The sequence below is a fragment of the Caretta caretta genome, chromosome 9, assembly GCF_965140235.1.
Source record: "Caretta caretta isolate rCarCar2 chromosome 9, rCarCar1.hap1, whole genome shotgun sequence".
Classification (NCBI taxonomy): domain Eukaryota; kingdom Metazoa; phylum Chordata; order Testudines; family Cheloniidae; genus Caretta; species Caretta caretta.
Genome location: NC_134214.1, coordinates 76,674,111 through 76,698,302, shown reverse-complemented (window position 1 = coordinate 76,698,302; position 24,192 = coordinate 76,674,111). Strand labels below are relative to the sequence as shown.

General features: G+C 41.9%; 2 protein-coding genes across 4 annotated transcripts in view; both read left to right on the top strand.

The window, feature by feature from the left end:
- Positions 1–9,769: 9,769 nt before the first annotated feature.
- Positions 9,770–24,008, top strand: P2RY10 (P2Y receptor family member 10). 3 transcript variants are annotated; one of them, XM_075132445.1, is made up of 4 exons: positions 9,792–9,859; positions 18,464–18,519; positions 20,421–20,528; positions 20,650–24,008. In XM_075132445.1, the coding sequence occupies exon 4, from the start codon at positions 20,694–20,696 to the stop codon at positions 21,672–21,674; it is 981 nt and encodes a 326-aa protein (XP_074988546.1). In that variant the 5' UTR covers positions 9,792–9,859; positions 18,464–18,519; positions 20,421–20,528; positions 20,650–20,693; the 3' UTR covers positions 21,675–24,008. The 3 variants fall into 3 exon arrangements, with proteins under 3 accessions (XP_074988545.1, XP_048721175.1, XP_074988546.1); XM_075132444.1 differs by lacking the exon at positions 18,464–18,519 and having other exon boundaries at positions 9,770–9,859; XM_048865218.2 differs by lacking the exons at positions 18,464–18,519; positions 20,421–20,528 and having other exon boundaries at positions 9,771–9,859.
- The window catches only part of LOC125642526 (putative P2Y purinoceptor 10), a 30,729-nt gene continuing 16,309 nt past the window's right edge, over positions 9,773–24,192 (top strand). The window contains exon 1 of the mRNA XM_075132443.1: positions 9,773–9,859. The gene's annotated coding sequence lies outside the window, so the exon portion shown is untranslated. The remainder of the gene's footprint in view (positions 9,860–24,192) is intronic.

Sequence of the window (24,192 nt, the reverse complement as noted above, 5' to 3'; positions counted from 1 at the left end):
TGTGTGTGTGTGTGTGTGTGTGTGTGTGTGTGTGTGAAAATGAGACAGGAGAGAAGGTTTTAGAACACCAGACCCCCATTCCACCTAACCCCTCTTCTCCCCCAGCTGTCTCTCCTTCCCTCCACTCCCTGTTCATGTAGGTCTTCTCCTATTTTATGACTGTTACCCCGGCTCTAACGTGCTATGTCTATGTAGTATTGTCTGGTTTTCTATTACCTGGTCTTGCAGCCTTGACAAGTTATAAAATTGTGTACTTGCATAATTCTATTGGAGAGCCGCCACCCATGAGGTATTTGGAAATATATACGAGCTGTAAGACCCTTTTTGTACTTTTCATTGTCTGTTTCTTTATGAAAATAAAAAATTAATCACCAAACTTTTAAAACATTCTTTTGTTCTCCAAGGTACTCATAGGAAATAGGTACCTTCAAAATACTTTTCACATGTATTTTAAATTATTGAGTAAAGCTCACAATTTAGGAAGTGAAACATACGGCTGGGTAGGCATTATCCAAATCCAGGGCCAACTCAATTTTAATTATTAATAAAAACAGACACGTATATAAACAGGGATGGAGGTTTTTGAGGGGGAAAGTCTCAGCTATAGTACAACCTACTGTTGACATTATCACCATGAAAAGTGACCATTTTATCTTAGATGGCTTGGCTCTGGATTTGGGTGAACGGTGCTCCATGTGTAATACCAGAGGGTGCCACATTTCATTGTTTCTGGAGGCTGAGCTCACTGCACACAACAGGGGCTTTTTGCATTCCTCCAACCCCCCTCACTTATGCCAGAAGTTCTGTGACTCTCCAATGTCACCCCCCCACCATACTATTGTCCCCTATTCTTCCCCTCATGCCGGGGTTCTGTGTTCATCCCATTCCCCCGTAGTACCTTCCCCTAGATCATTCTTATTTCTTGTTTTTCTGTATGGAAGATAAACTCTATTGGGAGGATGGGCAGAGCTAAAATGGGTGTATTGGTATTCTGGAAGGTGTTAATGGCTACAATCAACTGGTTCCTTTATTTATAGACAATTATAGAGGTGGTTGAAGCTGCTGGGTCTGCTAACTAGATGCCAGGGGCACCACGTACCTCCATTTTCCCCATCTGGTTTTCTCATTTTTCACCAAAATCAGTAAGATTCTGCCTAGAATATTTCTTGAAATTTTGGAATTGATTGGATGTGGCATTCACAAGGTGTCACATTACAGAGACACAAACAGAGAAACGCTATGAAGTTGCGTGTAAGTCCTTGCTTCGCATGGCCGGCCAATGTGTTGTATCTATAGGAATGGCGCAGCAAGGACAGAGTGTATCCCTGCAGTCTACCAGCAGGATCTGTAGGCACAAAGTGCAGGTGCTGCACAAATATCTGCTGTGGAATTCTCCTACATTAGCCACAGAAATTAGCCATTAAAATCATGCAAATTTCCGGTGGCCCAGTTGATATGTTATTGTGTGGGACAGTCCTGGCTTAGCCAGCCTTTCACTTCAAGGTCAGGGCAGTTCAGTAGTGACGAGACATGGGCTTCAACTCTAAAATTCAGATACAGTTTTGAACACCATGAAACCTGGGAGTGGTTGAACTCAGAGATTTAAATGTTTTGATGAAAAAAATTAAACCATCTTTAACCTTAACAGACTGCAACCGTTATTTTCAAATATACAAATGCTAACAGGCATATTACAAAAATACACCTTCATACTTGGCACTGACTGACATTTCTGTTGGCAATCTCCTCCGAGAGGCTAGGAACTTAACCACAAAGGAGTGATAACTCCGCTTTCATCCCAAAAGGTGGTACATGCAATAGATGACAAAGGCATATGGGAGACCTGCCTAGCTATTGCTTGTGATGTATCATTTCTGTGCACAGAGACCTTCCGCTTCTAGAGGTATAACTCTGGCACCAGTCATAAACATGGTCAGTTTACTAATCCTAATCTGTGTATGGGTGCCCCAAGTGGAAATTATCAGACTCAATAAAATGGGGGCATGGCTGTGGTTTTAAAGAGCTTGCTCAGATGCGTTGGTGATGGGCATGGCCCAAAATGAAGATAGAATATTCATCAATAATATGAATTTAATGAATACACTTTTGTGTCTCAGAGAATGGGGACCCAGTGAAGAGAGTATATTGTTTAGATTGCTCCAAACACTTGAGCTTTATAGATAAAAATAAAAATAAGATACTATGTATGACTCTAGCAACTAAAATACAATCTGGCCACTGTCATACGGTAAAGATAAAGATCAGAAAATAAAAGGATGTATATAAATGAACATGTATCACCTCCAGATGTCAAGGACATGTTCTATAAGTGCTCTGTGTGTAGATAAACTGTGGAACACTATGTATTTAAACAGGATATTGAAATGTTGTACTTCCTCCCCAGATGTGGCTAGCAAAAGAACAGAGTCCCTGCTGAGCAAAGCAAGGCAGAAAAGACAATTGAAGTAGTGATTCAGGGAACAGTGGAGCACTAATGAAGATAGAAACTCTAAAAAGGAGATACTGAAGGCCAACTACAAGTCAAGAAAGCCAATAAATGACTCCTCTTGCTAAGAAACTTGACTTCCTCATCCAGACACCACTGTTCGGGCAGACACATTTACTCTCCCCTTTCAGCACAAAGTTGGAGTAATCAGACTTCGTGAGGCAAACGAGCTGGGGGTGGCAGTGACGGAATTCACCCCCAACACTGAATGCGGGCCACTAGGCTACAACTCAGCCCCTTTGTGGCTACTATTCCTGCCCCTCTGCACCAGTTTCAGAACACCCAGTCCATGTACTTGTAGATTCTACAGGTACTCACCGAGTCTGTCCCCAACCCCCCTGAACCCCTTTGCCCAGAGACCCCTCTGAAGATCTTAGATGTGGCTGAGGACTTTGTGTCAGCCAGCCACTATTTGCATTCTCAAAAAGAAAAGGAGTACTTGTGGCACCTTAGAGACTAACCAATTTATTTGAGCATAAGCTTTCGTGAGCTACAGCTCACTTCATCGGATGCATTCAGCTGTAGCTCATGAAAGCTTATGCTCAAATAAATTGGTTAGTCTCTAAGGTGCCACTAGTACTCCTTTTCTTTTTGCAAATACAGACTAACACGGCTGTTACTCTGAAACCTGTCATTATTTGCATTCTGGTGCTCACAACATTCCAGACTCAGTCAACACACACGGAAAGATTCAGTCTTGCCTTTCTGGGTGAATTTCAGCTTCAGAGAATTACAGAGAAAGTTAAACAGAGCATTATAAAACACCACAGTTTAACATTCAGCTTTACCATTCAAATGTTAGGCCACTCAGATATTAAAAATTATATATTACAATGGTCTTTAAATTTAAAGATATAATCTAAAGAAAACTTGGTTACCTTGGACTATTTTATGCCCTGTGTGATTCTCCTGTCTTTTAACAGACTAACAACAAAACCCATGTTGGTTTGTGGCTAGATGCTTTGGTGTGTTGATGTTGTCAATGCTGGTTTTCAGTTTTCTTGGTGAAATCTTGTACCAAACAGAGTTGTGTGCATCAGTTTTCCCCAGTGAATCAGTCTCTCCTTGGAATTTTTTACTGGATGGGAACTGTTCAGAATAGTGCTTGAAATATAACTATTTGCCTTTGAACTCCTTATCCTGGGTGTTACCTCAGTTGGTTTCTCTGTGAATGCTTTGCTTTCTTTCACCAGGACTGAACTTTTTGCTGTCCTTATCAAGAGATTTTCCTTTTTTAAAACCAACCTGTTCCATTTGCTATTACATTTTGTTGGTTAGCTGCTGTTTGCCCATTTTCACTAGTGTGAAGACCATGACATTTAAAAAAATCGTATGTCCATTCCCAAAGATGCAGGTTACTTGATGCTATGCAGCAAGAGATTTTGGATGATAAGGCATTCCCCAGGGTGCAATCTGGACAGCTGAACAGCTGTTTCCCCTCAATTCTCCAACCGAGGTGCTTTTTACATTGCTTCTCTGTGACAGCAACTACTTCAGGTCTGTTCACACACAACCTCTAGCATGCAAATTACTCCCAGCTATACTGTCTAAGTGCTCTGGCCAGCCACTCTTGAATTACACTGCAACACCAGCAAAGTCCCAGTCCCAAACATTCCCCCCCAGAAATGTGCATCTTGACTGCCCAGCCCTCTCCTGGACAACACAAGCTCATGTAAAGTCCGTCATTTTATTAATAGAAAATAATATGCATAAATCCTGTCACCTCATAAGGCATTTCCCAAACACTTCAATCCAAGCTCACTAGCTTAAACCAATAAAACAAGTTTATTAACTACAGAAAGAAAGATTTTAAGTGATTACAAGTAATGAGGCATAAAAACCAGAATTGGTTACCAGAAAACAAAAATAAAACACAACTAATACCTACCTTAACAAACTAAGTGAATTCAAAGCAATAGTCTCTCTCACCACATGCTTTAGCACTCTTACTGGCTGAATGTTTCTCAGTCAGGATTCCTCCCCGAGGCCAGAGCTGTTTCCTTTGCTCTTCCAGGTGTTGTGGCTGCTGTGGGTAGAGAGAAAGGACAGAATAATTTGTGGCATTTGATCCCCATTTTTATACCTTTTCCTCTTCTTTGAGAATCATTGCTAGCTGGGGTTCAGGAGATAGAAAGTCTGTGGGGACAGGAATCTCCAGCAGTTTCTTTTCCAAGACGTAAATTTCTTGCTTATACCTTTTTCCTGCCAAAGTGTGGCCACTTAACCAGGTGATGGTCCGTTTGATTTCCTTGACACCTGGCTCAGGTGTCAGTTTGCTTTTTGTCTCTGAGGAACTGGTTTGTAGCTGCTTCCCTAGATTTAGAATATGTCTTAGTAACATCATACATGTAACAATAACATATAACAATATAACATCATACATATAACATATAACAATAACATCATACATGTAACTTTATGTACAATATGGTCAGACATATTTTACCAGGACAATAATGATCAGCAAATCATGAGTTTTCAAATGATACCTTACAAAGCATAGTTTGTACGGCATTTATCATTGTCTTGAAAAAGGAGTGGACATAGGGATACAGACTGTCACATAAGGCATGGTCAAATAAGGTTTAATAAAGACCCCTCATGAAACTTCATCTATTTTTAGAATCCAATTTAAAACCAAACTTTTTCAGAGAGTGTATATTACGTGTTTTTCCCACTTCCAGTTTCTGCCCCAAACCAGAGGTACCAAAATACCACAAATAAAAAACTCTTCTCATGGTGTGGTAGTTTTGTCTGGACCAGAAGAAAAGTCCCAGACTTCTTGTGAGAAAGCTTTGCTCTTCAGGGCTCAGAATTTTCATCCCAATTCTGATGATTCAAGATGCTTAGGTGGTTTGAATCAACTCTGGATAAGCATCCAAGATTTTGGGCGTTCATCTGAATCTAGCTCAGACTCTGAAGCATTTGAAGTTTGTCCTGTCCATAGTTACTATAAGAGATAAGTATTATTACTACTTACACAACAGTTTGTATATGAACAAATGGCTTTGTGATACCTTATAGCTAGGGCCCTACCAAATTCACTGACCATTTTGGTCAATTTCATGGTCATAGGATTTTAAAAATCATCAATTTCACGATTTCAGATATTTAAATCTGAAATTTCACGATGTTGTAATTGCAGGGGCCCTGACCCAAACGGGAGCTGTGGGGGAGGTTATTGTGTGTGTGTGGGGCGGGGGGGGGACGGGGGGGGGACGACAGTGCGGTACTACTACCCTTACTTCTGCCCTGCCGCTGGCAGCGGTGCTGCCATCAGAGCTGGGTGGCTGGAGAGTGGCAGCTGCTGACCAAGGGCCCAGTTCTGAAGGCAGAGATGCTGCCAGCAGCAGTACAGGAGTAAGGATGGCATGGTACTGCCTTGCCACCCTTACTTCTGCGCTGCTGCCTGCAGAGCTGGGCCCTTGGTCAGCAGCCACCACGCTCCGGCCACCCAGCTCTGAAGGCTATGAAGAAATAAGGGTGGCAATACTGTGACATCTGTAAAATAACCGTGTGACCCCCCCTGCAACTCCCTTTTGGGTCAGGATCCTCAATTTGAGAGACTCTGGCCTCCACCGTGAAATCTGTATAGTATAGCCTAAAAGCACACAAAAGAGCAGAGTTCACCGGGGGAGACCAGATTTCATGGTCCATGACACATTTTATATGGCTGTGGATTTGGTAGGGCCCTACTTATAGCACCTCTTGCAGATGTTTTACTCTAGTGGTATACCCAGTGATTAAACAAGAGGGAACGGGTATGCTACTGGAGTGCAGAACTGGGCTCTGTGCAGCGTAAGTACTGTATATACAGTAAATTAAGATCTGAAAATGTACCCTTTAAATTAAAGTAAAGTAAAATCTATGCACATGCACTATGGCTAGGAAAAACCTGGCCAGAGAGAATCACCAATACAATCATTTAACGATACCTATAACTCCAATACCTGTTAATAAAAGGTCCAGCGGAAACCAACAAGCTTTCAGTTGTCATTAAAAAAAATATAGCTAAAAAAATTAAAAATTGAACCCCACATTACAAGGTTTTTCGCATGCCTACACCCACACATCTGTTCTTTTCTTTAACACTAACACACATACCCATTTGGAGATTTTATATTTTGTTCACATATTCTGACTTTTAGCTATCTTGCCTTGTATATTCATTTCTCTGCTTTCTACTTTTAGGGTACAGGTCTGGATTTGAGAATAAACATGTTTATACATTTTTACATCAGTGCATTATTTTCAGTTCCTGGTATCAGTTTTTGTGTAGTTCTTGATGGGTACATAACTGGAATACTAAAAACCACTAGCAAATATTTCTAGTGGAACTGGATAAATGATTTAATATTAATAACATTCATTACAAATTTAGCCTTTTTCTTGTTTGTGAACAGATCAATTTAAAAAATATCTACTAGCTATTCACAATCATTTGATAAAGTGTTTATGTGAGTAAATTTCAAGCTATGGGCATTTGTTCACTTTGATTACTCACTATCCATGGTGTTTGACTTAACGTAAGTCATGAGTTTTTGTGTCTGGTTCCTAATTGGACAACAGTAACTTTTAAATCAGAAGAGTAAATATTTTTCCTTCATATGTTAGTCCTCTTGTTCATGTGAAAATATACATATCTGCGTAAAAAAACTGCTATTCCCCAAACACTTATATGAACTAAAACTCATTAATGTTGTTCCCTTTTCAATAAATAAAGCATGCACTTTTAGTCTTATATTATGGAAAGCAACACAGAAAACAAGCATGAATGTAAAATCAGCATGAAAGAGAATGCAGAGTGTTCTATCTCTGGATGATTCCCTCACCTTGAATCCCTGCCCCCTAACAGAGTCAGCTAGACTTTGTGTTCTTCTCTGCATTAAAAGCAACAAGAGCTTGTATTAAACAATTATATATTTTTTATTTAAGCTAGAGCCTACTGCAAGCTCCAGCCTGCTAGAGTCTGCTCTACCCCCTGCAAAGGAGCCTGGGCTTCTGAGACTGAGCTATAATTCAAGACACAATGTCTATTCAGCTATTTTTAACTCCATAGCATGAGCCCTGCAACCCTGAGTCTGTCTATCTGGGCTCTGAGATTCCCTCAGTGACTAGACACACAGCAAAGTTAGTGACAGAGCCCAGAACTCAGACCCGTTAGTCGCTGGATCACTCAACCACTCCCTTTATATTTGTACAACTGTAAGTCAAACAATTGCAACTGTAATTAATCTAATGTCTTTCTTCTACAAAGAGGTTTGCCTTTGCCCAAGTAAACCAAGTCTGTTAGTGACAAACGTGAGAGGTCCAGGAGGCGTTATAACTGTAAGCATGCAGACTGTAGAGCATGTGAAATAGAGCTGATAACATCTGCATTTTACAAATTGTTTCTCAGTTTTGGTAAGTGAGTTATTTCTAAATAGCTGTTCCAAAATATTTTCTGCTCACTATTCTGTACTACTGGGTATTCTGAGGTCATTTAATTTAAAAACCAACTTCGTTGGAATTCACCCAAAAGTAAATTTGTTCCCACTTCTCGTGAGGAACTTAATAAAACCAAAAACAGGATTTGCAGACAAGCCGCAGTACTGTCCAAAGGATTGATACCTCTCTTCAACCAAGTCATGCAAATAACTGCAAAGCAAACTTCTTACAATACATTTCCAGTTCTTACCAACCTTCTCAACAACTCTTTGAAACAGAGAGGTTTATAAACCAGAGATCTACGGGTTAAAGGGTATTAGTGGAATTAGATGCCATTACTTTTAGCTCTTTTTTAGCCTCAAACAGTAAAGCATCAGTCATGGCAGAGTGTTTACAAAGCCAGAGTAATTTATAATTCGCCCAGTTCCCAGAGCAAAGGTGCAGTATGTGTGCTGTTGGTGGAAAGGGGTGAGGCCCGCCAGCTGCATGGCTGATGTGGAGAGGGCGGGCTTATACCCACCTCCTTTGCATAGCTCCGTCTTTTGGGTGATTTGCACCCCGAGAGCACAAGGAGGAAGAATTGTACTGGGGACTCAGGTGAGGCAGGGGGGAAAGAGAGGAAGGCTTTTGCACGTTCATCCTCCCTTGTGTACGTATCAGGTATAGATACAGTATGGCCCTTAGACTTGTGAGCTGACAGATCAATGACTAAATTGTTGTTCCATGAGAAAATAGAACTTGGGATGTTCTCGCCAGTACTCGAATACTGTGCCCTAAACAGGATGCAGAAGAGCATTTACTGCTGACACATAGTGACAGTTACATGCTACAAACCACAGGTCTGACTCTGCAGCACCTGCACAGGCAAAACTCCACTGACTTCCCAAAGGGACTGCAGGATTGGGCCCTCTGACACTTTAAACGTCAGTGATCTTGGGTGAACTCCTGGCCCCACTGAAGTGATGGGAGTTTTGCCATTTACTTCACTGGTGTCCGGATTCCACCTGTTAGCCTGACACATTTCAGGATGGTTACAGATTCTCATTTCTAGTGCTGGGTTGCCACCATAAATTTAAAACTGTTTTAATTTCTCTGTCTATTAAGGTTGATGGGCCAGCTCCTGCTCCCACTGAGGCCGCTGGGAACTTTGCCATTGACTTCAGTGGGCGCAGGAGTAGGCCCTGTACATAACAATCACATGGAACAAGAAATAAACACTGCACAAACAGCAGGGACAAATACAAGGCACTAGCTGGATACATTCTGTGACTAGGTGCCCCCGCCCCCCAAAAATAAATACCTTGGGCCAAATGTTAACTTCACTTTGGAGAGTGAGGTGAGGCCCTGGGAACTCTGTAAACATCAGCTCAGAGTTAGGCCTGTAGAGGAGGCCAGGAGGTGCAAATCCCAGCCTCAGGGACCTACAGGGGAAGGAACCCTCCTGGCCCACAGAAGAGCTTTCTCCCTGGGTGATAGCTCTGCCTGGTCTTCCGTGGCAGCCTGGCTCTTGGAAGAGTGACATTGGGAGGCTTCACAGGAACAGTCCTGGAGAGAGAGCTCATGAGAGCTAATGGAATAGTGTAGAAGTTAGTGGGAATGGACCACAATGAGAGTTGTGAGCACTCCTCAGGCGATAAGCACTTTGTACAGGTTACGACAACGTGCGTGAGACTGACACGTCCTGATTTCAAGCACGTATATAGTCTGAGGTGTGTGTACCAATCCTAATGTGTGCTCAGTGAAATTTGTTACAGCAACATTGGATGCGGTCACAGTCTAACCTTATGTTAACCAGTCAGTGGCGTCATTACTGAAGTTGTTTGCTTAGATGTAAACAAGCTTTCTGCAGTGCGTGTAGAGTCATATTTTACTTCCTCTTCTAACTGCACAAGTCTACAGTTATCAGCAGGATTGCTGTGCAATAAGGTAAGGCTGTTTTTCAAGCTGTCCCTTCACGTATTAAAACAAAAACTAATGAACCTGCACTGTTGGAATATGCTACATTAAAATAGTGCTTTTCTTGTGCTTTTCATTGTGGAGATCCCCTTGTCAAAGCAGGAAAATTACAATGAGATAAGCTTACTGTAGCACACTTTGTTTTACTAACTTTATATTGTAAAAAAATATTTGCAATGAGCGTTTTCTCAAAATAGCTTTTCCATAAAGATAAAGATAAAGATACAGAGATTTCAGAAGCACAGGCCAAAGCACTATGGTGATTTGATCTGTTTGCCCGCCACATTTTTTGCAAGCATGGAAGAGCTAAAGTAGTAGCGGTAATAAACCACGGGTGTCAGAGAGAGTGAAATTTTATGCTTTTGCAATTAATAGTACCTTAATTACTATCAAATCTTGTTACAAGAGGTTAGTTTGTTCTGTGGTGTAATTTCTGAGTCAAAATCAGTACAAATCTTTTATTTTTAAATTGTATTTGATGGTAACGGAGATTCCTCTATTTCATCTAGCAAAGGATTTTCATTAGACTAAAAAGATTTCTTGTTCTAGCTGTTGTTTATATGATGCTTTGTAATTAAATTGTGAGCGCAGAATGATAGTGTTCCTTTGAGCTGGAGATGGAAAACACAATGTGACAAAAGTCTAAAGGGTGGGGCTCAATGTTCTCAGAGACTATGAGGCAGTTGCCACTGATATGGAAACTGCAGCATGGATTAGGATTGCAATTATTAAACTAGATTAGACATAGCTTGATCTCTGATGGATGCATTTAAATCACACTTTCTAAAGCTGGTTTACTTAAGACTCCTTAATACTGTGGCAATCACTCCAACAGGTGGCTAGAGATGAGAGGGAATTTAATAGTGCAATCCTCTGTCTGGTGGCTGGTGACTAACAGTTTGTGCATCCTGAAGGTAACTACAGACAAAACTCAGCAGCATAGCTGGGTTCCAAAGCTAAGTAAATGTAAAGGGAATTCCTCTTTTGGTGAGTCAGTTAGCATTCAAAGCCAGTCTTGCCACAGACTCAAGCGGGAGAGACCTTTAGCTTTAGTATGAGATTTTAGCATATGAAATAAGGATGTTGGGTTTTTCTTTTAAAGAGCCATAAAGCAGTGGTTCTCAACCTGCGGCCCAGGCAGCACAAAGCTGCAGCCCATGTGAAATCCTCCAGGCCATACTGGTAGTATTGGATATGGCCCATATAACACATTGTGGGTCATGTATGCAGCCCACAATAGTAAATAGGTTGAGAACCACTGGCATAAAGTCTATTGTTGAAATATGGCTCAATGGATGGTGCTCAGAACTTTACTCCTGTCAGAGCAAATGGGCCAAATTCATCCTGGGCATTACTCCACTTCATACCAATGATGAATTTGTCCCAGCATGGTAGAAATGTTATGGCAAAATATCTGGGAAGGTGCGTGCACTTGTGTGGGTGCTGAGGGGACAGTGGCACAAACTTTTCCCTATCAGTATCAGTGACCGGTGGAATAATGGAGATGCATGATTGATGAGGTAATATCTTTTATTGGACCAAGTTCTGTTGATGAGCGAGACAAGCTTTTGAACCCCACAGAGCTCTTCTTCAGGTCTGGGAAAGGTACTCCTTGTGTCACAGCAAAATGCCAAGTGGATCAGATTGTTTAGCGTAAGTAGTTCACACATATTGTAAGGGACCAAACAAGATAGGAGTAGTCCGTTAACAGTGGGGGTAAAAACCGAACTGGCTCCGAGACTGATCTTGATCAGTTTATGGAGGGGATTGGTGTGATGACATTGCCTACAATGGTGCGTAGTCCGCCTGTGACTGCTAGTAGCAAATACCCTCCAACAGCTGGCGATGGAACACTAGATGGAGAGGGCTGTGATGCTCTGTAGCTCAGGAGAATGCCCTGTACCCCTATGTTCATCCTTATAATATGATTGTGTGGTATCCAATGCAAAGTTTGTCATGTCGGGTATCTTCAGAAGGCTCATGATGCACTGAGCATTGTTGTTATAGTAATGTTATAGGTTGTAATTTCATGTATGTAGTTATGAGGCTGAAAATGTGTCCTCATGGCTTAAAACAAGCCCAGGCAAAAACTCTCCAAGAGCAGAGGGGCAGTTCACTCCTCATCAGGGCATGTATGGGACAAACCCAGCCCAGCCTCACAGGAACAAAGTACACTGACCTAGACAGCAACAAAGGATCTGTTGGACTCTTGAGTGAGTCACCCCCCTTCTCTTGGTCAGTTTGGGACTACGATGAGGTAATGCTCACCTGCCTCTGAAGGCGGGGAGGGGGACAAAGCCAAGAGGGAAGAAAGGACATGATAAAGGGAGAGACATTTGCCATGCTCTCTCTCTCTTCCACCCCCATCTACAAACACCGCCACCAAATGACTGAAGCTCTGATCAAAGGGGAGAGCCTGGCTGAAGGGCAACGAGCCAGCCTGTGGTGAGAAGCACCTAAGTTTGTAAGGGCAACAAAAGTGTTAAGATCAGCTTAGAATGCGTTTTGCTTTCATTTCATTGACCAAACCTGATTTGTTGTGCTTGGCTTATAATCACATAAAATATATCTTTTGTAGTTAATACATTTCTTTGTTTATTCTACCTAAAGCAGTGCATTTGGTTTGAAGCATGTCAGAGACTCCCTTTGGGATAACAAGCCTGGTACATATAAATATATTTGTTAAATTGACGAACTCATATAAGCTTGCAGCATCCGGGGCATAACTGGACACTGCAAGAGGGAGGTTTCTAGGGGTGTGTCTGGGAGGGGATTGGTGTGATGACATTGCCTACAATGGTATGTAGTCAGTCTGTGACTGCTAGTAGGGGTGGGACCGGAGATATAGGTTAGCGTCATTCGGTTGCACAATCCAAGCAGCTTACATGCTAGAGGCATGCATCAACAGTCCAGGAGTGGGGGTTCTCACAGAAGAGCAGGGTAAGGCTGGCTCCCAGAGTCGAGGATTGGAGTGACCTAGCAGATCACTGGTCCAGATAACACCAGGGGAAGTCACAAGGGCTCTGAGTTATTATAGACAATTCTTTCCCAGGTGTCTGGCTGGTGAATCTTGCTGAAATGCTCAGGGTCCAGCTGATCACCATATTCAGGGATGGGAAGGACTTTTCCTCCAGGGTCAGATTGGCAGAGACCCTGGGCGGGGGGGTGGGGGTGTCACCTTTTACTGCAGCATGGGGCATGGGACACTTTCAGTGTAGACGATGGATTCTAAGTTGAAGTCTTTAAATCATGATTTGAGGACTTCAGTAACTCAGCCAGAGGTTATAGGTCTATTACAGGAGTGGGTGGGTGAGTTCTGTGGCCTGCAATGTGCAGGAGGCCAGACTAGATGATCATGATCATAGAATATTAGGGTTGGAAGAGACCTCAGGAGGTCATCTAGTCCAACCCCCTGCTCAAAGCAGGACCAATCCCAATTAAATCAACCCAGCCAGGGCTTTCTCAAGCTGGGCCTTAAAAATCTCTAAGAATGGAGATTCCACCACCTCCCTAGGTAACCCATTCCAGTGCTTCACCACCCTCATAGTGAAATCATTTTTCCTAATATCCAACCTAGACCTCCCCCACTGCAACTTGAGACCATTGCTCCTTGTTCTGTCATTTGCCACCACTGAGAACAACCTAGCTTTGGAACCCCCCTTCAGGTAGTTGAAGGCTGCTATCAAATCCCCCTCACTCTTCTCTTCTGCAGACTAAATAAGCCCAGTTCCCTCAGCCTTGCCTCATAAGTCATGTGCCCCAGCCCCCTAATCATTTTCTTTGCCTTCTGCTGGACTCTCTCCAATTTGTCCACATCCTTTCTGTAGTGGGGAGCACAAAACTGGATGCAATATTCCAGATGTGGCCTCACCAGTGCCGAACAGAGGGGAGTAATCACTTCCCTTGATCTGCAGGCAACGCTCCTACTAATGCAGCCCAATATGCCGTTAGTCTTCTTGGCAACAAGGGCACACTGCTGACTCAATGTGGACATGAGAACAAATGGATATAAACTGGCCATCAGGAAGTTTAGACTTGAAATTAGATGAAGGTTTCTAACCATCAGAGGAGTGAAGTTCTGGAACACCCTTCCAAGGGAAGCAGGTGGGGGCAAAAGACCTATCTGACTTCAAGATTAAACTCAATAAGTTTATGGAGGAGATGGTATGATTTTGGCAATTAATTGATCTTTAACTATTCATGGTAAATAGGCCCAGTGGCCTGTGATGGGATGTTAGATGGAGTGGGATCTGAGTTACCACAGAGAATTCTTTCCTGGGTATCTGGTTGGTGAATCTTGCCCACATGCTCAGGGTTCAGCTGATCGCCATATTTGGGGTCGGGAAGGAATTTTCCTCCAGGGCAGATTGGAAGAGGCCCTGGGGGTTTTTCGCCTTCCTCTGCAGCATGGGGCAAGGGTCACTTGCTGGAGGATTCTCTGCACCTTGAAGTCTTTAAACCATGATTTGAGGACTTCAACAGCTCAGTCATAGGTGAGAGGTTTATTGCAGGAGTGAGTGGGTGAGATTCTGTGGCCTGCACTGTTCAGGAGGTCAGACTAGAAGATCATAATGGTTCCTTCTGACCTTAATATCTATGAGTCTATGAGACTCATATCCAGCTTCTTGTCCACTGTAATCCCCAGGTCCTTTTCTGCAGAACTGCCACTGAGGCAGTCAGTCCCCAGTCTGTAGCAGTGCATAGGATTCTTCCATCCTAAGTGCAGGACTCTGCACTTGTCCTTGTTGAACCTCATCAGATTTCTTTTGGCCCAATCCTCCAATTTGTCTAGGTCACTCTGGACCCTATCCCTACCCTCCAGCTTATCTACCTCTCCCCACAACTTACTGTCATCTGCAAACTTGCTGAGGGTGCAATTCATCCCATCATCCAGATCGTTAATGAAGATGTTGAACAAAACCGGCCCCAGGACTGACGCTTGGGGCCGGTTCCATTTGATATTGGCTGCCAACTAGACATCAAACCATTGATCACTACTCATTGAGCCCGACAATCTAGCCAGCTTTCTATCCACCTTATAGTCCATTCATCCAATCCATAGTTCTTTAATTTGCTGGCAAGAATACTGTTGGAGACTGTATCAAAAGCTTTGCTAAAGTCAAGATATATCATGTCCACCACTTTCCCCATATCCACAGAGCCAGTTATCTCATCATAGAAGGCAATCAGGTTGGTCAGGCATGAATCCATGTTGACTGTTCCTGATCCACTTCCGCTCCTCTAAGCATTCCTTCTTCCCTTTTTTAAAGTTGGGCACTATATTTGCCTTTTTCCAATTGTCCGGGACCTCCCCCGATCACCATGAGTTTTCAAAGATAATGGCCAGTGGCTCTGCAATCACATCAGCCAATTCCCTCAGCACCCTTGAATACATCGCATCCAGCTCCATGGACTTGTGTATGTCCAGCTTTTCTAAACAGTCCTTAACCACTGATGGCTGCTCACCTCCTCCCCACACCGTGGGTCCCTTCTGGCATTAAAGTCTATGAGTTATGAGTCTCTCTAATTTCCTGGGACCAACATGGCTACAACTACACTGCATAGTGGAATAATGGAATACATTAGTGGACATTTGATTCATATTGACACTTGTGGGCAGCCAGCTATGGTCACTCAATTAGGGTAAACTGCAAAGAATGGGGCAGACAATCCCCATAAAGCTTGTGGATATTCCAATACTTAGATTTACCAAGCCGGCATAAAACAGATTCTTCATTACCTTACTGGTTACTCAGAAGTCAAAACAACACAGTTCCCTTAAAGTGATCCAGCGTCAGGCCTCCATCCAGGTACCCACGTCAAATATGGTACCAATTTCTGTACATCTTATTTCATCATATAAAAGAAAAGGTTCTACCAATCCCAAAGGATTGGACACATTACCTCCCAAGTTACTGAATGTTTCAGATCTTACCCAAATACACGCTATCACCAATTCTTATTAACTAAACTAACATTTATTAAAAAACAAAAGAGAGAGAGTATGGTTAAAAGATCAATATACATACAGACATGAGTTCAATGCATTGAGGTTCAGATTCACAGCATAGATGGTGAGCTTTGTAGCTGCAAAGAGTTCTTTCAGAAATAGTTCATAGGTTATAGTCCAATGTCCAGATCTCATATTCAGGGCGTACCAGCATAACTGGGACCTCAGTCTTGCGACTCAAACTTCCCCTGATGAAGCCTAAGCAGATCTGAGATGACAAAATCAGGACCCAAGGATCTTTTATACAGTGTTCTAGCATCCACTTGACCGCACAGTCCTGGTTAAACAATAGGCTTTTGATGTAACCTTTTGCTTTCTGAACACTACCAGTAATTAGTTACACAAATTAACACAGGTCAATTTATCCATTAGGCAGTCTATTACAAACTTCAAATATAGACAATGACATTATTTTACCCAAGATTCATCCAAATGTTAATATTCCCTTTTGATCTCTGAATCAATAGTTATAGTGACAGACAGGAACTGTCTGTTTACAGGTGACATCTAAGGTACACACAATTAGTATTACTTCTAACAGTATAGGTTTGGATTTCAAAGTTCTAGCCCATTTAGCATGAATGGCTCTAATTATCATTTGCATATCTGTCTAACGTGACTTTAAAGGTGAGCTTTGGGTCATTCAGCCTGCAAGCTGTTAACCCTTTCTAGCCATGCGTCACAACACTGTAAGACATACATATTTATCACAGCTAAGCATTCAGCCAGGGGAAGCCTTCCTTTTGATTCAGCTGTAGAGCTTTTCACTGCTGACTGTGAGGGTTTCTGTTTTCATTGTGACCCCAGCAATGTGCAAGATACAGGAACACTCACAAAGGGGCAATTCTACAGGGAGGATTTTGCAACATAGTTAAATCAGTTCTAGTGTCTGGACACCACTTGATGGCCCCCCAAAAAACAGCAGAGTCAAGGAATGACAGTCCTACACTTGTTGGTCTCAGCTTGACCATTCCTTTCTTGATATTGCCATGGAAATAATATTTTGCAGACTTTCGTCTACAAGTAACCAAGTAATAGTGTGTACCAGTACAATCCATTTCCTTCCTTGTTACCACAGTCTTACAAATGCAAATCAATTAAGCAAACATCAATATTGTATTTATTCATTATTGATTTTATTGAAATGGCATGTTCTGAAGAAAATGATCCAGTAGGAATTTGTTTTAGCAGAGGCTTTCACTGTCCTCTTGTGACTTCCAAACTACTGTGATATGTCTTCATTAGAAGGGAAAAAAGATAATTGAATGGAATATGTTAGCTTGCCACCTGTGCTATGCAACATACTGTTGGTGCCCTTGCTTTGTCAGTAGCTTTGTAGTGAGGGTCCAGTGCTGCCAGGTGTTTAACAGGATCCTTCTGTATTTTAGCTTAGAGGATAGTTTTATTATGTTTTAAATAAAGTGATTAATTAGTGGCAAGCCTAGTGAATTGGTGTGTGAGAATGCTCTATACTTGAGCATTATTATCATACAAATGTTACCCATGATTTTGCACTCCCAATCATTTCACTTTCCTTAGTCCATATTTCATCATATAGAGCCTGACCCAGAGCCCACTGAAATCAATAAAGAGCCTTGTACAGGCCCATCGTTCAATTGCTAATTTAATACAGATGTTTAATTTTTATTTTTTGTCAACCACATTTTAAGGGTATTTTTGTAACCATGTAACTGTGGCCACAATGATTCCGATTCAAAGAGAATCTATTTAATTTCCCTAAATCAGGACTTTCCCCTAACTATAACATCAAGAAGTTAGGGGATTTTTCTCTGAAATTATTCTGGTATCAATTGTCAAAAATCAGAACACAAACTTTTCAATTTGGGACAATCCCAGAAGGCATTAAGACACACAAAACCAATAAAACATCATTTAAAAGTAGTCATACCATATCTATCTAGGGGTCTATGTGGCCCTCAACACCATAGTATCTCAACACCTTATTTTCGCTTACCAGAGTTAGAAATCTCTCTCAAAGAAAAGGCAAAAAGAAATGAAAGGTTGTCAAATCTGACACCTTGTGGCCAATTGAAGAACAGATTATAGGATGAGATGAAAACTGTGGCACAAAAATGCCATTATTCTCTAACTATCAGCAATGCTAGACCTGCATCATTCTGCTCCTATATCTTTTAGCTGAGAAAACACGATTCTAACCAGCCAAGGAGCAACTCAACCAGTGAGAAACCCTTTGAGGGACAGGAATTTCCTCATGTCTGGAGTGCTTGTAAGAAGGTATATTTTGCCATTAGGAAATGAAGGCTGCGTTACTGGAAATCACTTGTATGCAGACAATGCTTTACTGAAGCAGGGATGGTAATATGTTTTCTCAGATGCTTATTTAATACATGGGTTCTTTTTAAGACTTGCAGTCGGAGCGGTCTCGCTGGTGAGCCAGGAGGCTGTGCTTGATTACATCAAAAGTGCTTATGAACTCTAATTCCTTAGTTATTACGTAAAATGTAATGAAAGCTAACTGCATCTAGGGGCATCTGCATGCAAAGGGACTGAAACCGAAATACCCCATTTTGATTTAATTTCAGGTCAATGGAATTGAAGTTCATGTAACAACAGCAGTCCATGGGCCAGATTGCTAAAGGTATTTAGATGCCTAAAGATGCGGATCGGATCAGTGGTATTTTCAAAAAAGGCCTAACTCCCACTTATCTCAGTCAGCCATTTCAGTGGGCTGTTTCCTGGGTGGGGTGTAGGTGGTGGCTGTTAGTGCTGCATGGCGTTAATCCGTTGCTGGGCTACTGTTTAAGACCAGGAGAAAAGAAAAGCCAGAGGAATAGAAACACATTTCAAATGAAGGGCAAAAAAGAGAGTAAGCAACAACTGCTGCTTCCAGGGCCTGCTGGCACAGAAAACGGGTGGCCATAGGCGGTGTTGACATAAGCAGGCCAATGGTGAATTTGGATCATACCCTGTAGTAGACCATCTGCTTCTTACTCATGTATGAGTAACATGCTACAAGTTACCAGGCCAGCATCTACTTACAGAGACACTTCTGCTGGCAGATGCCTCCTGTAGGTGGTACTTTGCAGAAAATGAGTCATTGGCAGTGAATCAATATCCCCAATGCTATATCCTGATAGTAAAACTCCCTCCAGGGAACTAAGGTGGAGAAACTTTCCTCACAGAATCCCTCCATCGTCATTCTATTGGGCTACCTAGAAGATCCAATGGATTCTCGTGGATCATAGGGGAATGGGAATCAGCAGAAGGCCTGCAACTGCCATGCAGAAAGTCTGTGCTTTCATACTGGCTCCATGCACACTTCCTGGCAAAAGGGAGACAATAAAATCCTGCTGCCAGGGACTTCCCTGAGTGGAGCCATGGAAGGAATGTAGAAAAGCATCTGGGAATCTCATCTCTTTCTTCAGCCACTCTGTGACATTTACATGGAAACAGGAAGCCAGTCTTCATTTTTACCCTTACATTGGATGAGCTGGTAAAGCAACTAACCCAGGCTTTTGAGTTAACAGGAATATCCCCAAACTAAACTTTTCCTGCCTGTACTACCCCCTCTGAGGAGAAATCCCAGTTTGGTTTAAAGAAGGAAAAGTACTAATTTAACAGTTTAATTGGAAATTCCTCACCCCACCCTGATCAGTCTGAAGTTTGAATCAAAGGAGAGTCTGAAAAAGGAAAGTATCATCTCAAAATTAAACAGCTCAATTAAAAATTGTGGCCCAGATTTGTGTTGAGGTGATGGGGAGACCCAGGATGACCACATTTTAAGTGTAGTTCAACGTGTTAGGTGAGCAGTAAGAAAGTAAATTCCATTTGTCTAGCCCAGACTGTAGGTTATCCTGGGCGGTCAGAGATAAGGACTTTTTCTAGCCTGGGTAGCAATCAATCCCATCTTCACTGATGGCTATGACTTTGTCAGGGTCCCATTGCTGCTTCAGTGACATGGACCTGGCTCACTTAGAGAAGAGTGATTAAGTGATTAGGGAACTAGACTGATACTTGCAGTGCTTAATTTGTGCCAGGGCGGAGCCCCAGCACCTGTCGGCTTGGCAGTTCATAGTCCTGGCACCTCTGGACCTGCTGCATCACTTATGAAAGTAAAAAATTGCTTGAGCTCCAGCAATTAAGCACTGGATACTTGGGACACCCAACTTCAATTCTTTGATCTGCAACAGACTTCCTGTGTGACCCTGGCTGAGTTGCTTAGTCTTGCTGTGCCTCACTTCCCCCGCTGTAAAATGGGGGTAAAAGCACTTCTCTAGCTCACCAGGGCATTATTGATTGTAAGGTGCTCAGATACTATGGTAATGGGGACAAGGTAAATACCTTAGATCGAGGGAAATAGTCTTTGAGGTTTCATAACCCCCAAAGTATCTTACTGCTTGTGAAAAAGCATTGAAGAGCGAGAAGGAGATATACAGAGGACATGTTCTAGGCTGTAATTCTACTAAATGTACTAATATAAGTAATGCACGTGAGGAAATAGTAATATTAATCAATCTTGCATTGCCTTTGCCTTTACAGCAATTGTTTTGGGAGGCACCGTGGCTTCGTGGCTAGAGCAGTAGACTGAGACTCAGGAGACCTGGGTTCCATTCCAGACTCTGCCGCTTGCTGGCTAGGAGACCTTAGGCAAGTCACTTTTACCTCCCTGAGCCTCAGTTTCCCAATGTGCAAAATGGGGATCATGATCTACTGATGCAAAATGCTATGTAAGAGCTAGATGTTATGATTATTTTTTTACTCTTTACAGAAATCTTCCATCCAGTCCCAAATGATTGCTCAGACACACTCAAGATGCAGAGCAACAGATCTTCAGAAAACTGTGCTGATCCTAATATAACATTTAAAAACTCTCTATACGCAACCACTTACACCATAATATTCATACCTGGCCTCCTGGCAAACAGTGCTGCATTGTGGGTTTTATGTCGCTTCATCAGTAAGAAAAACAAAGCTGTCATTTTTATGATTAATTTGGCTGTAGCTGATCTTGCTCACATTCTCTCGTTACCGCTACGAATATATTATTATATAAACCACATGTGGCCTTTTGGGAGATTTCTCTGCTTGTTATGTTTCTACCTGAAATATCTCAACATGTACGCAAGCATTTGTTTCCTTACCTGCATAAGTATTCAAAGGTACTACTTCCTCCTCCATCCATTCAAAGCCAAAGACTGGAAGCGCAGGTATGACGTCGCCATTAGTGCTGTGGTATGGATTGTGGTTGGGGCTGCTTGCTTACCATTTCCAGTTATGAGAAACTCTGACTTAACCAACCATTCAAATTCCTGCTTTGCAGATCTCGGAGTCAGGAAAATTGACAGTAAAACAGCTTCTGTGATTATGGTAACGATAGCTGAGCTTTTAGGATTTGTGGGCCCTCTAATTATTATTGTATACTGTACCTGGAAAACAAAAGAGTCACTTCAGCAATATGAAATGCCTTTGCAAAATGCCAGTGAAAAACGGAGAGCTTTACGCATGGTTTCTATGTGTGCAGCTGTGTTCTTTGTATGTTTCACACCGTATCACATAAACTTCTTCTTCTACATGATGGTGAAAGAGAATGTTATTACACACTGTGCCATACGCCGAAGCACTCTTTACTCTCAGCCCTTTTGCTTAAGCCTGGCAAGCCTGGACTGTTGTTTGGATCCAATCCTGTACTTCTTTACAACATCAGAATTTCAGGATCAGTTATCAAGACACAGCAGCGCAATCATCAGGAGTCGCCTGATGAGCAAGGAGAGCGCCTCGTCAGTTAAGGAATAAAAACCATGAGCATTTTTTTTAACCTAGTTACATATGAAATCTTGGACTGCTCTATAACTCTATAGTCAAATCGGTAAAATAGAAACACCTGCAGCTTTATTTGATGGGGTTTGTGATGCTGAAAGTCTTTTGAAATATAGAAGACAATACTCATTTAAGATCAGCAGTCAAATGTTATGGGTGTTTGAGACCGGAGAGCCCCTGACTGGAGTGAACTGGTGGAGTGCCACATCTGGTCTACCTGAACTAGAAAATACTGTAGGGCCCAGTGCTGCCTTTGCAGGGCGATGGCCTGACTGACCTAGTAGCTCTTTCCTAACTTGTGTGGTTCTGTGATCAAGCCAAAGACACTCCAAACACTGAGGTCCAATGTGCCCTCCTCTCAGCAACTTCTCTTCTGCAACAGAAATACAGCACAGCATGAGAAATAATTAACAAACAAAACCAAGCTTGCATTAGGTCAAAGCACACAGAGACACAGAGTGGAGCCTCCTCAGGGTTTGCAGCTTGATTCAATATGGCAACCACATTTCCAAAGGTACACAGTTGCCCTGTCTACACTATGGTGTCTCTAGTGGATCAAAATCCTGTACTGCTAGAGCCTGCTGTTGGAATTAAGCATACTGTGTTATTCACAACACATTTGTATCTCTATTTCACATTTTCTTTCCATCTTTTCTTGTTCTCTCCTTCCATTTCTTTATATCCTTCTCTTCTTCCATCTCAAACATCTTCTCTTTAGTCACACATAGGTGTCTGTGTATCCTTCCCCTCCCCCTTCCCCTCACGCCCTCCCTCAGCAGCCTGTGCTATAACAGAAGTCAGGACTCGGCAACTAAGTTCTTCAGCTGACCTCCACAAACAGTGCGGCCTGTACATCAAAGAGTGGGCTCTTCACCTGCTGCCAGCTGCCTCCTCCTCAGCTGCTTCCAGTCAAAGTGTGCTATATGATGCAGGACCTTCACATCAGGACTGCAGGCCCCATTGTTCCCTGTTGCATATGACCCTCTTCCATTAAGCGCTTTGCAGTTGGTCCATGCTGTAAAAAGATTGATTTAGTAAATTCAACTAACAAATAAATTAGCAGAAAGAGTGATCTGCCCACAATTGTTCCACTAGTTGGAAAAAAAAAAAAAGAGGCCTAATTAATTGAGTAAATAATTAATAAGTCCCTCAGCTCTAATGGTGACCTCAGTGTGAGTACCCCCATAAATACATTAGCTATTAAAACAGTCAAGCAAATTGCAAAGTATTATTTCACAGAACGCAGACATTAGCACCACTAAAAATGGGTCAAATTCATCCTAGAGTAACTCCACTGACTTCAGTGGTCTTATACCTGGGATTGATTCGGTCAGATGTGTGTGTACTGATTTATCCACTTTGTAAACATGTTGATTTCAAAATGAATTTTAAGACAAAAATTGTCATTAAGTAGCAGCAACAGCATCTACATCTTTCAAAAGTAAGCCTTATGTGTAGCTATAAAACACAAACAAAAGTAGCTGAAACACTTAAGTGTAACTACCTGAATTTCATTTTATTTCTTTTTGGCCCAGCCAAAATTGCCTTTCCATTTAGTGTCTCCCAGGTCTGAGGGGGCTGAGGGTGGGGACTATCACTTGGGTTTAAATAATGATTACACTGGGTATTATCTTTAATGGCAAATGATTACATTATATTGACAATAAGCGAGGTAGCTCACCGACTGTTTTTTAAAGATAAATGTTATAGTTTATAAACATGCAGCTATTTGTAAAGGGATATTTCAGTATTCACATGCATAACAAGGAAATATATTTTAATTAAGGGAATTATTCCTAGCTTCTTAGTGACAAATTTGTTCAATAAGTAACCAGTCCAATGCCCACTGAAATCAGTGGAAAGACTTTCATTGCCTTAACTAGGCCCTGTATTTTGCCAAAGACGTACACACACGCTTAACTTTATGCATTACAAGTTCTCCCGTTGAAACAAATGTAAACAGATGCATAAGTCGTTTGGGCCTAAGTGTATATTCAAGCTTGTACAATGCAATTTTTATTAGTTTTTTTTGGTCAATCAAGTTTCTTTCTCCTGTGCAATCAACTGTTCAATTTACTGCCCTATGTGGATTCAGCCTACAGTTGTAATTATTTCTCTGAGAATTTTTATATATCTTGGTCAGCTATTGTGAAGTGTTTTGTGTAATTTCCTTCAAGCTACTGTTTTGCGCTTTGTTTGGTGGAGACACAAATGTTTAAGGTACCACAATGACATTTGAACAGCTTGTCTTCCATTTTCTTTGCAAAATCATGCTTTAAAAATAAATGCACTTTTGCAAATGTAACACAAGTTCCACAAAGGTGTGTTAATGTCTCAGACAACAATGTGCTTTCCGATCCTTGGTTATTTGCAATACAGTTTTGCTGGCGAGTTCCAACAGCCTATTCACTATGAGTGAAATTCTTCCCTGTGGAGAAGGCCAGCTCAGGACCAATGCAAAAATTAAGTCCCACTTAAGCCCTTAGAAAAGGAC